Consider the following 11,062-nt stretch of genomic DNA (forward strand, 5'->3'; position numbering starts at 1 on the left):
GGGAGATCGTGCAATTTCTTCTCATCTTTCTATTTCGCCCATTCTTCGTGCCATTCCCGAAAGATCAATTATCTACACACGGCCCTTCCCCTCCATGTCACGACCTGCCGAATCAATAGTGCGCCTTGTGAATGCAATTTTGAATTCAATTCGGCGTGGTGGTGGTAGTGCTTATTGCTGTTTTCCCATTTCCATCCTTTTTCCCCAGTGCAAATGACACTTTCGGCTGCCAGGACGTTTCGGTTGGCTTAGCGCAGTTTTAATGCAGTTTTTGGCAGGCGATAGTGACATGTGTGTGTGTGTATGGTACGGACCCCAGAGGGACGCATTTGATGTGTCATTCCATCGTTCATTAATCACATGTGTTTGTCGGGTGAATTAGATGACAGCTGAATAATTTAGTTTTGAAGGTGGAGCTAATCAGCCGAAAGCGATGGGTGAAAGATCGATGGGTTGGGTTGAAAATTACGTCCGCATAAGTATGAGTCAATGCTACGGCTATGAGGCTGGATAACAATTTCCCTTTTTTTCTCAACTAGTGCGCTCGCTTTTTCCTTCTCTTTTCGAGTGTGTCTCACTGGTTAAAAGACATCTCGGAAGAATCTTAGAACCAGTCTTAGAAACGTGAAACTTGCGGTACCAATTTCGGTCCGCAGAAATAAACAATCCCACACTTTGTTGCATGCCTGCTCGCCTACCACCACCACAGCATGTGATTGTGTCATATTTTGCTTTGGTTTATTTTCCTTTTTGCCCGCCGTACGCTGTGTATGTGCAACGTGTGCTTTTGTGGAGCACGCGGCGTGATATGCCCTGCCGAGGTATTTTTTGGCTTTCCCTAGGCGAGACCTACCAGACCCAGACACGGCGACGACGACGACGAAAACGGTGGGCTCGCGCACAGGACAACAAATGAGAAGCCAACTTTTCTCGTTTCACGCTCACGTGAGCAAAGTCATTATGGGGTCGAAATTTATGACACCTTTACTCTCGCTCTCTCTCTTCCTTCACCATTTGCTACATGGTCTGCTACAACAGCACACAGATCCTTGAGGTGTAGCGGACGCGTCGCGGCGATTGTGCGTGCACGTCGTACGCAATTCTTGCAAGCACCAGCGAAAGCGGAATCTTGGCTAATAATAGTAGCTAGAAGATGATACGGAGGCAACAACGGAACGTTCGCTCTAATAAGACAGACAAACGGACGTAGAAAAAAAAAAGTGTGGAATGGAATGAGAGTTAGGGTATGGGGGGCATACAAAACCTGCCCAAAACCTATAACTAACGCAATACACACCACCTCCGCTCCGCGGGGCCGATTTGCAAGCCAGAGCATAGATGGGAACGTGCGTAACACACAGCAAAAAAAAAAAATCGGCCGTATCGCCACAGTTTTCTTTTGCAAATGGAATTTAAAGGCCGCAAAGAAAAAGGAAGTTGGAAATTGAAAGAAAAAAGTCCACCGAACCAATACCAGCACGGAGGCAAAGAGACAAAAGGGGGAATGTGTCCATTGTGTGCAAGGGGGTGGGGAGTGGTGAAAAATACGACCAGAACGGCTGTAATTTAATCTAACCTTTAGAATATTTAATTACGAATTTATTCGCGTTTTATAATTAGATTTCCTTTTCCCGTGTCACCTATGTCGGGGGGCTGGGGCTGGGGTGTGGAGGACTTGGGACAGCGGAGTACAGGACAGGACGTGCAGGACTATCCAGGTGAAGATGGAGCAGGTTTTGTTTAGTGCCACGTGTGTTTAGTGTTTCGGGAAATTGAATTTTTTCTCCAAAACCTTCAATAAAATATGCAATTGTAATTGAAACGCATCTTGTGCTCGCGTCGTCTGCGCGCGCGTGTGGCTTTTAGGCTTTTCTTTAATAGTAAAAAGATGTTTAAATTATGCTGATAGTGATACAATTTCAACATTTTATTCGCTCCCGTGCTTTGCAACGTTCTTGAGTGAAATGAAAAGTCATTCCAGTGAAAAGTTAGTGAGCGTGTGTGGGGCATAGTCAGAGAGATGCAGACACTTGTCTAATAGGAAAAAACGACGACGGACATTGCATTGACGATGACAGTTGTTCGTCCTCTTTTTTGTGTGTGCTGATGTTGTGTTTTTCTTGCTCTTTTTTTTTGGCTGCCGTCTCCGATTAGGACAATGGCTATCGTCCTGCACCGCGACTGCCTTCTTCCGACGCATTTCCGCTTGTGTCGCAGGAATTTCGTGTTCCCTTATCCATCCTCTAGACAGCAACTTCCTTTCTTCTAGCGGAAGTCTAGCGAAAAAAAGGAGTTTTCTTGCTGTTCCTGCTGTAACTTCTTCAGTTTTTTCTTTAGTTGTTGTAAAAAAAAGAATACAAAAAAGGAAAGCGGTACACTGTGGTGGCGCGTAGCAGGAGGAGCAACCCGAAAATGGGAAGGCGCGCAGGAGGACATTCTTTATTGTGGATTTTTGCTCTACCTCTCCGTATCTGTGGTCGCTGAGCTACAGCGTACGTCCCGTACGTGAGCCATTTTTGCCAAAGTTTTCCACCGCATCCTCCCGCAACCTTCCGTAGCGTTTGGTGCTGTGTGCACCTTTTTCCTTTTCCGCACGAAAGCGGCTGTGTCTGTTTCGTTTTGAGTTCCTTTTTTCTTTTCTTTCACGAGACTTCCTTTCGTTAGAAAACTGTAATCCTATTTTTTGTTGCTTCGTATCACTACAGAAGTGTAGTTGGTGTGTTTGTGTTGCGTTTTTGTGTCGGAGTGTGTGTGTGCGTCCCAAAACAAGGAAGAATTTCCCTCTCTTTACGTTCCCGGCTGCTGAAGAATTGTCACTCCGCCGCTTCTTTTTTTGGGGGGTGTTGTACATTCTTTGAATGCAAAAAACAATCTCATATTCTGGAGTGATATTTTTTCGGGAATGGCAGGAGTGACAGGCGGCACAGAATTAGAATCAGAGAGAGAGAGAGAGAGAGAGGCAGCAGCAGCAGCAGGAAAAAACAAAGTTTTAAGCCTGTCGAATTTATGACGTTTGACTTTGGACACCGTTTTGGTTTCGCGTTCTCACGCCGAGCCATGTCAGGTTTTGGTTTGAGGGTTTGTTCTTTGTTTCAGTACATCCCGTGTATTCCAGCGGGTTTTGTGTTGCGGGAATAAAAAAAAACAACAGCCTGAATGTCAACTGTAGGACATCCTGCTTCCTGGAACGTACAGGAGCAGGGAGCAAACAAACGAAAACCTATTAATTTATTTCCAATAAGCTTTGCTTAGCTTTCCGTTTTGTGTTTACTTTTCATTTTGTTTAACTTCATCCGGTTCGAAGGACTATTTATGCGAGTCGAAGGTATAAATGTACCTAACCTCAAATAAGTTATTATTTCTACCACAATCATTGCTACAATGAAAGTTCGATTTTAAAGACAATTTGTACTTTAACGCAATGGTTGACTCAATGGTATTTCAAGGAAAATCATCAACAGTTACCCATAAAGATTGATATTAAAAGCACCCAACAGAAATCAAAACAAAACTAACCTTCACCAACAAAGCCAAAACGGGGATTCATTGGCCTAGATTTTTACCCTTCACCAAACCAAAACAACCAAAAAGAGGAAAAAAGCCATCTCAGCTCCCCCTTTGCTGCTGTGTGGTTTACTTTAAATTTTAATCGCGTGCCGAAAAACTTTCACTCCCTCTCTTCGTTCGTCACGCTCGCAACCCCTGGCCAGCGGGGTTGAATTATCCACTGTGGGTGTTTTGTTCTCGGCGGGTGTAAGAAAAGGTTGTCGGGAGACGCTTTTCGCCCCGTTGGCTTCACGATAAGCAATCTCTGACCTTAGTATTGTGAAGGGGTTGCTACAAAACGTGTTTACTTACAGCTATTTTAGAGGTTAATGAGGAATTTTTGAAGCATTTCCCACGCGGTTTTGTGCTGGAGGAACATTGATGGAGGCGCACAGTGAGTGATGTGTAATAGCGTTTTGTATAACTGTGTGGAAATGTATTATTTTGTAAAATTTATAAACTACATATTCCACAGTTCCTGTATCTTTAGTGTCTTGAAAACTCATTGATGTCTTTCGAGTCGCACAATCTCGCTCGCTTCCTCGAATGTTGCTCGGCATCTTAATCCATCTCGCCCTCCGTTGGCCGCGTTGACGTCAATGCATTTCCCGTGTACTATTTGCAAGGGTGTTAGTACTAGAAGAAGAACCTCCCACTTTTTAGCCGACAAAAGCCTCCCTGCAAGAAATCCCTGCGAGGCATCGGAAACGAAGGCTCACCGGCCCACTCACGGAATGACCTCAAGACCTTTTCGCGCGCTTTTCCACTTATACCCCAGTGTATGTGTGTGTGTGTAAGTGGTAGGGTGGATTGCATTTGCATCGTTTGCAGCGTTAGTGCAGCTGGACGGCTCCACCCCATAATCATGCAGGAAACAGAAACCGCGAAAGAAATACAGCGGTGCGTAAGAAATTAATCATAATCGCGCGCACGCACACACTTGGTGCCTTTTCGATCCTTTGCCAACAAACTTACGCACTGTGCAAAAGAACACCCCACAAAGAGAGAAAGAGAGAGAAAAAGAGTGAGACAGAGAAGTAGTTAATGAGACACGCTTAACCAAGCGGAAGTTAATGCTTTTGTTTCATAAAGCGCTGCTTCCCTTTTTTTCTCTCTCTCTGTCTCTCTTCCTATATCTCTCTCGCCTACTCTCTCCTCATTTCCTTTCACACTCTCACACTCTGGGAGGCTTTTTCCATCACACACACACACACACATTTTACTACATTGCTCCCCCCTTCACAAATGGATGGAACGATGTCGAGGACGACGCGTATTATCCAAGGACGATTCATCCCGTGAACGTGGAGCAAAGCGCGCGCCTCCATCCGCCTTGTATGTGTGTGCTGTGTGCCGCTGTGTGTATCCTTTGTAAGGCTGTTCTGCCCCACGCACCCAGAGCAGGCCGTGTTTGGTGGAGCACACAAAAACAAGCCACCAGTTGGGTGGGTGGGGAGCGAAAAGAAGCAACAGAAAAGCAAGGGGGCCGAGATCCCAACGACCTACCCCAACACGCTGCTCGTTGAGGTGTGGGCAAGCGCGCGAGCGAGCGAGAAGTTGTATTGGGGGGGTCGCGCAAGTTCCTTCCCTCAAGGGAAGCTGCCGTGCTGGGGGGAAGGATGCTTTTTGTGTTGTGTTGCGTGTGTGTGTGTGTGTTTGGGGCTGTGTTTGGAGCGTCTCTTTCTGGGTTGTGGTGCGTTTTTTTCCTCTGCAATCGGGGTGAAATTAAAACATCAAGCCCGCTTCCCGCGCGTATCCTTTTAGCGATGCCGGAAGGCAAAAGAACGAACGGTGCGGATTCCATATCGATAAAAGTCGTGGGCTCTGTGGGCGAGGCTCCAAAAGTACAACCGGCTTCCTTGGTTGGCTTTCTTCTGTGCTGGTTGGGCGCCTCATTAACCGGTGGAAACCATTTAGCCCGCACACACCACCCACCAGGGAGAGTTCAAAGAACCTGCGTTGCTCTAATTAATCATCATTGCTCACAAACCACCTTGCTGTGCGGTTTTTGTGCAGCGGGAGTGCAACGGGAGAGCAAAAGGAAGGTGTCGTAGGGAAAAAACTGAGAAAGGATGTTGAACCCCATTTTGTATGCCATTTTGTGGGGGCATTTTCCTTTCCCCATTTATCGATGGGCCTGTATGTGCGGGATCGCTAATGTGGTTATGGGAGGTGTGGGGTGTGGGATGTTTCGAGCCAACCGGCAACCCCTTTTAGCTTAACAAATTATAAACCCTGCTTGCTCTCTGCGGGGCTAACATCGATCGACGGATGCATTAAGGATGCAGTCCTCTGCTCCACACTCACACACCCTGAGCCCATAAGATAATGAATCCGGGACACTTTCGGGGCGCTGGGTTATTGTGGGGAGGAAGGAAGGAGTGGCAAGTTCCAAAGGAAAACAGGAGAGCATACGCATAACCATTTTTGCCCGTGGTTGAACTCCCACTTCCCTTCCCAGGTTAATGCGCTGTGTTAAGTTTTTTAATGCATCGTTGAGATGATGCACTAGCTGCCCTTGCACAGTGCGTGTGTGCGTGTGTGTGCGTGTTTCCTTTTTCTTGCTTCCGTTAAATGAAAGGAGTGCCATTTCCCTGCTCTTTTTGCGGTGAAGAAAACACGGCGTGCGAAAGAGACGGTGCCAGCCGGAGCCATTTGATCTGCAGAAGACACATGAAAGCGTAAAGCGTTGGTGGTGGTGGTGGTGGTGCTGACGACGACCGTTGGTTGGTGTCCTGCCCGGTTGAAAAGTTCGAGTGGAAAATGTGCATTAAAAGGACTCAATCAACGTTCGATGCGTGCCGTGCGTTTGAGGCTGGCAAATGGAGGATGAGGTCAAGGACCTCGCTCTTTCTCTCTCTCTGTTGCTCGGGCTGTTAATGAGTGTTTGGCAGCGGTTGGAACATAAAGGAAGGGAAATGGGGTGTTATTTGCCCATGTGCCCGTGCCACTACAAACGAAGCGAAAATGCGCTCGAGAAATGCAATTAACGCAACGCAAATGCAATTCCTTCTGATGCAGTGATTATATTGCTGCGTTGCTGCGTTGCTTAGTGCTCTGCACATTGCAGGGATGTAGCATAAAAGAAAAAAATCTTAGCACGCTTTCTGGTGCTTGAACATAACGCTTAAACTCTCCATATTTCCAACTTACGCGAAGCGCAAGACGCGTGAAGAAAAATTACACTCCAGCAGGCTGGGAAGAATTATTTTTGGAACAGTTGTGTTCCGTTCCGTTGCCACAATTCCACTCCTCCACTTCCTTCCCGTGTGTGTTTGTGTGTGACAATTTTTCCGTTGTTCCGTTGTTCCGATGGAAATGGGTAAAAATGCCCCCAGCAGAGCGGAATTGGCTCGGCGCACTCAGCGCGCTCCCTGGTGCATCATTAACAGCGCGTTGAATGTCATCTATTTTTGGCATTTTCGTGTGTGTGCGTTTTAAAGGTGTTCGTTTCCTTGGCTGAGGCTCGGGTTCCTGATTCCTCGGGACCCCCAGCAGCGAGCGAGCGAGCAAAGGAAGCGTTCCGGTGCACACAAGAAAACGGGGCACAAGCGTGATTTTTCGGTCGCGGTGAAATACGATGCAAATGGGAAGAGATATGGCACGTACAGGCGGAGAGAGCAGCGACCTGGTGTGCGACGGCTGCTCCGTATTAAATTGCTTGCTGGTTAATGAACTTTTTTTTGGGTTTTCGTCGTTGCTGTTATTGCTTGGGAAGCAGCAGCGGAGGAGAATTGTTGTTGAAGGTAATTATAGTATAAGAAACAACTACAACTGTTCCTCAAAGCTGGCTTGCAGGCTTCGCTTGTGTGTTGGAACAGTTGGAAGAGAGATTGTTCAGCGGGAAAAAAACAGAAGGAAAAATGTGCATCTTGTCATGTTGTGAAATGTGAAAAAACCGTCTCCTTGATGTATATTTTTGTAAGCAATCACGCTTTTTTAAAAGGACATTTTACACGCCTCTCATACGCGTTTACCACTCACTCCCGCCAAAGTGATGCTTTGCTTGCTACCAGTGCTAAACGGCTTATAATTAACACACTTCAACCTCCCTTTGTATCCCACCGATGTTTCCACCGGATTGGCACAATTGAGCAATTAAACAACAGGCGATAAAAATTGACTCTCTCGATGGGACTCTCTTCATGGTTTTGTGTTTTGTTTCAGGGTTTTGTTTTGCCCCGAAAAAGGGTTGGGATTTGGTGGAAGTAAAATTGTCCCAAAAAACTGGGTAAAACACAATTGACTCCCCCTGCATAAGCGAGCGAGAAGTGGGCGAGAAAGGGCAAAGGCTTTTGCGGCAAGGGAAGCCGCTTGTTGACGGGTGAAAAGTTATGAAAAGGTTCCAGGACGGTTTGTGCACAATTTTGTCAAGGACGTATCGGCTTTTTAAAAGGTTGCTCCCGCTCCGAGGAGTGTAGAGTGTGTCCTTTGTGAAAGGAAGCTGAAGAAATTGTCCATTCTAATAGCACGCGGTGTTTTGCTCCCTCGTTTATGAAAATATTGAAAAGGAAAGGTACTTCTGAAGGAGAGGTTTCAAACATCGGCACTGGCTCGAACGGTAAGAAAATGACGTGAAAGCGAAGCGAAATTGCTTGAAGTTGAAGGTTAAATTTTGGCAAACACTACACGAAAAACACATGATAATGGTAGGGGGAAGCGATTGAGATTGGCAGCAATGTTGGTGCAGAAAGAGCACAGCAGAAGCTGTGCAGTGGTTTGGCACCCTTCAAACATCGATGTCGAAGGAAGGACGTTTTCGGCGTCAAAACAGAAACAAACGCGCCCCCTCACAGCAGGAAAAATCCCCCTCGGGAAGGTTTTGGCTCTCCGTTTTACGAGTGCGCTCGTTGTGGTGGTGTACAGTAACTGTGCGCTTGTATTGGTAGAGAGTAGGTGAATCAGCATCAGGCGACGATACTGCAATACTACCACACACCAACCAAGCACGCGTTCGATGGCGTGCTAGAGCGAAAGATTAGGGAAATTAGAGACGCCTCCGGAAAACTGTTCCCATTCCCACTGCTCACTGCTCTGTGCTCTGTTCTCGGGAGGGAGGGAGACAGGGGAAAGGAAATACCTTTTCCCGCTGCTGCCCGAAGCTACTGGTATTGAGGATGAGTTTCGGGAAAAATGGACGAATGTCAAGGTCTTCCTGCGTTTGCCGGCGTTTGTCGGGCGAGGGGAGCCGATGGGATGGGATTTTATGAGTTTTGCCTTGGTTTGCGCGTCCCGGAAGTAGACAAGACACGCTTCTTTTCCTAACCTTGGTCACTATGGCAACCGTCACTCGTGGTGTGTCTCGTGGATTTTTCTTTCCCCATTTTTGGTTGTAATCGTTTTCTGGCGTTTGAAGCAGTAGTAAGAGTGTGAGAGAGTTTGCTAGCCAGGGAGACGGCTTTTGTAAAGATGTCTTCGCGCGCAAGTGACACTTTTGTGTGGAAGAGGTTAGGATATAAAGTGTTTGCAAGGTGTCAAAATCACACAGGAGCATCGGGGAGTTGTGTGTGGAGGAGAAAAAAAATGTTTGTAATACAGTTGCATACGGGGAAAGAGACCATTTCTATACCAGTTTTAATAATTATGTCTTTTGAAAATGGCCAGAATATTCATATAATTCATTTATATCGAAGTTTCAAACGTATAAAATAGTTATGGTACTGCCTGTTACAAAGACATTACACAAAAATCATAATCAATTGAGCAGAAAATGTAGTCCTCCATCAGCATGCCCACTTTAATGCCAACCACATGTGTGTAAAAACGGTTGTATTTCCGTCGTCTTCATTTTTCCCTCTTCCTTTACGGTGCGTGATGACAGATGAGAGTCCTGTCGCTCGCACCACACACCAAAATGCAGGAAGAGAAGACTCACACACACACACACGCGCGGGCGTATCCTGTGGCGTGCGGTATCTGTGGTTTTGGATGCTTGATGATGACGGTGTTGACAAACTGCAGCCGTCATTTGGGCCGCCTTTCGTATGCAGCCTAGGACGATCGTGTTTGAGCGAGCACACACGGGTCTTTTTCCTCGTCGATTTTTCTGTCAGTGTGTTGTGTTGTGGCAACCCGCTTTGCCCGCTCTTCATTTGAATCCCATCTGCTGCGCTGCGCAGCCTAGCGCAGTCGAGAGCAATTGAATTAAGGTCGTCCTAGGAAGCCGTAGATTGTGAAGACGGAAACGAGCAGCGCGCACGAATGAGACGAACATGAAGGGCAACATGTAGACAAACGGCATGGCCAGAGCGTAATGGAGCACTGTGTTTTTCTGCTGTTCCTTTTTGGTGGTATGTTTTGTGGTTCAACTGCAGCTGCTGCTACTAATGGTTGTGGCATGCATTATGGCAGGGATGAGCTGTGAAATAAAGAACTTTCTGGAACAAAATTATTTTAATTGAAATTAAACCATAGTTAACATTCAGTTTAAATAATATCAATAATAATCCTCATTTTTCTTCAAGTTCAGATAATTTTCGGTCGCGAAATTTCGACATTTGAATCAATTTTATAGCACGTCTTTATAGCAAACTAAAACTTTTCTCCCACGCCACCTAGTGTACAATAGCGAAAGCTTAAGTATAAAGCCCCCAACAGTGACAGTGAGCTTTCCTTGCATGAGAGTATTTATGCTACAAGCATACAACTCGGAGCTTTTATGCTCACACATAAATTAGCACATACAATCGTAGCATAAAAGTTGCACAGCCGGAACTCAGGCATAAAACCCGGCGCGCGACATCTGATGGCATTCAACGATAACTAAGAGCTTTCTTTTGTGTTTCTTTTTTTCCTTTCTTCCCTTTGCTTTGTTGCTATGCATACACGCACGAACCGTGCACTTTTGGCCGGGACTTTGGCAACACTTCTCTCCCGCAGATTCTGTACGGCCCGGACGGCCAACTGCTCAAGCCCGAGTCCCGCCGGGGGCGTGGAAAGGGCAGCAAATCGAAGGCAGCAGCGGCGGCAGCGGCAGCAGCGGCAGCGGCAGGAGCCACGAACGGAAGCGCTAATGGAGCGGTAAGTAGCGGGTGGTGGTAGCGTTTGGAGTAAAATATGTTTACAGTTAGAGTTGTTGGCAAGGTGGGGGGGGGGGGAGGTTGTGTGCTCACTTAGCCTGGTGACGGTGTAAGCGGGGTGTGTAATTTTATCGAAAGAGAGAAGGAGGACCTTCTCGGTTTGGGGCTGTATTTATTTAATTTCTAGGTTTCGCAGTAGTGCTTAAGTATTGCTTTTGCAGCGTAGTGTTTAGTTTGATGTGTATTATTGGCGAAGTTTATTTTTATGTAATTTCCTTTCCACCCCCCTTTTGATACGTTCGTTTTCCACCCGCATTGGGGGTTTTCTTTAGCAAAGCAATGTGTAATTTCTGCGTGACACCAGAAAGTGTTGTAGCGTTGTATCGATTTTTAAAGCTTCTTATTTCCTCCTCCGGATTGCCGTAACTTCCCGTGCTATACAGCATACACCGCGAATCCGGCTCGCGTCGGGTCCCTTCTTCCCCTTGTCCTTACGC

General features: G+C 46.6%; 1 protein-coding gene across 6 annotated transcripts in view; it reads left to right on the top strand.

The window, feature by feature from the left end:
• The window catches only part of LOC5667160 (methylcytosine dioxygenase TET), a 163,342-nt gene that overhangs the window by 28,684 nt on the left and 123,596 nt on the right, over positions 1-11,062 (top strand). For 5 of the 6 annotated variants that reach the window (XM_061642239.1, XM_061642240.1, XM_061642241.1 and 2 more), the window contains exon 4: positions 10,426-10,566. In XM_061642239.1, coding sequence (XP_061498223.1) covers positions 10,426-10,566 — 141 coding nt within the window. Of the gene's footprint in view, positions 1-10,425; positions 10,567-11,062 lie in introns of those variants that run through there. The other variant, XM_061642244.1, reaches the window with a different exon arrangement.

Source organism: Anopheles gambiae, chromosome 2 (genome assembly GCF_943734735.2).
Source record: "Anopheles gambiae chromosome 2, idAnoGambNW_F1_1, whole genome shotgun sequence".
Taxonomy (NCBI): Eukaryota; Metazoa; Arthropoda; class Insecta; order Diptera; family Culicidae; genus Anopheles; species Anopheles gambiae.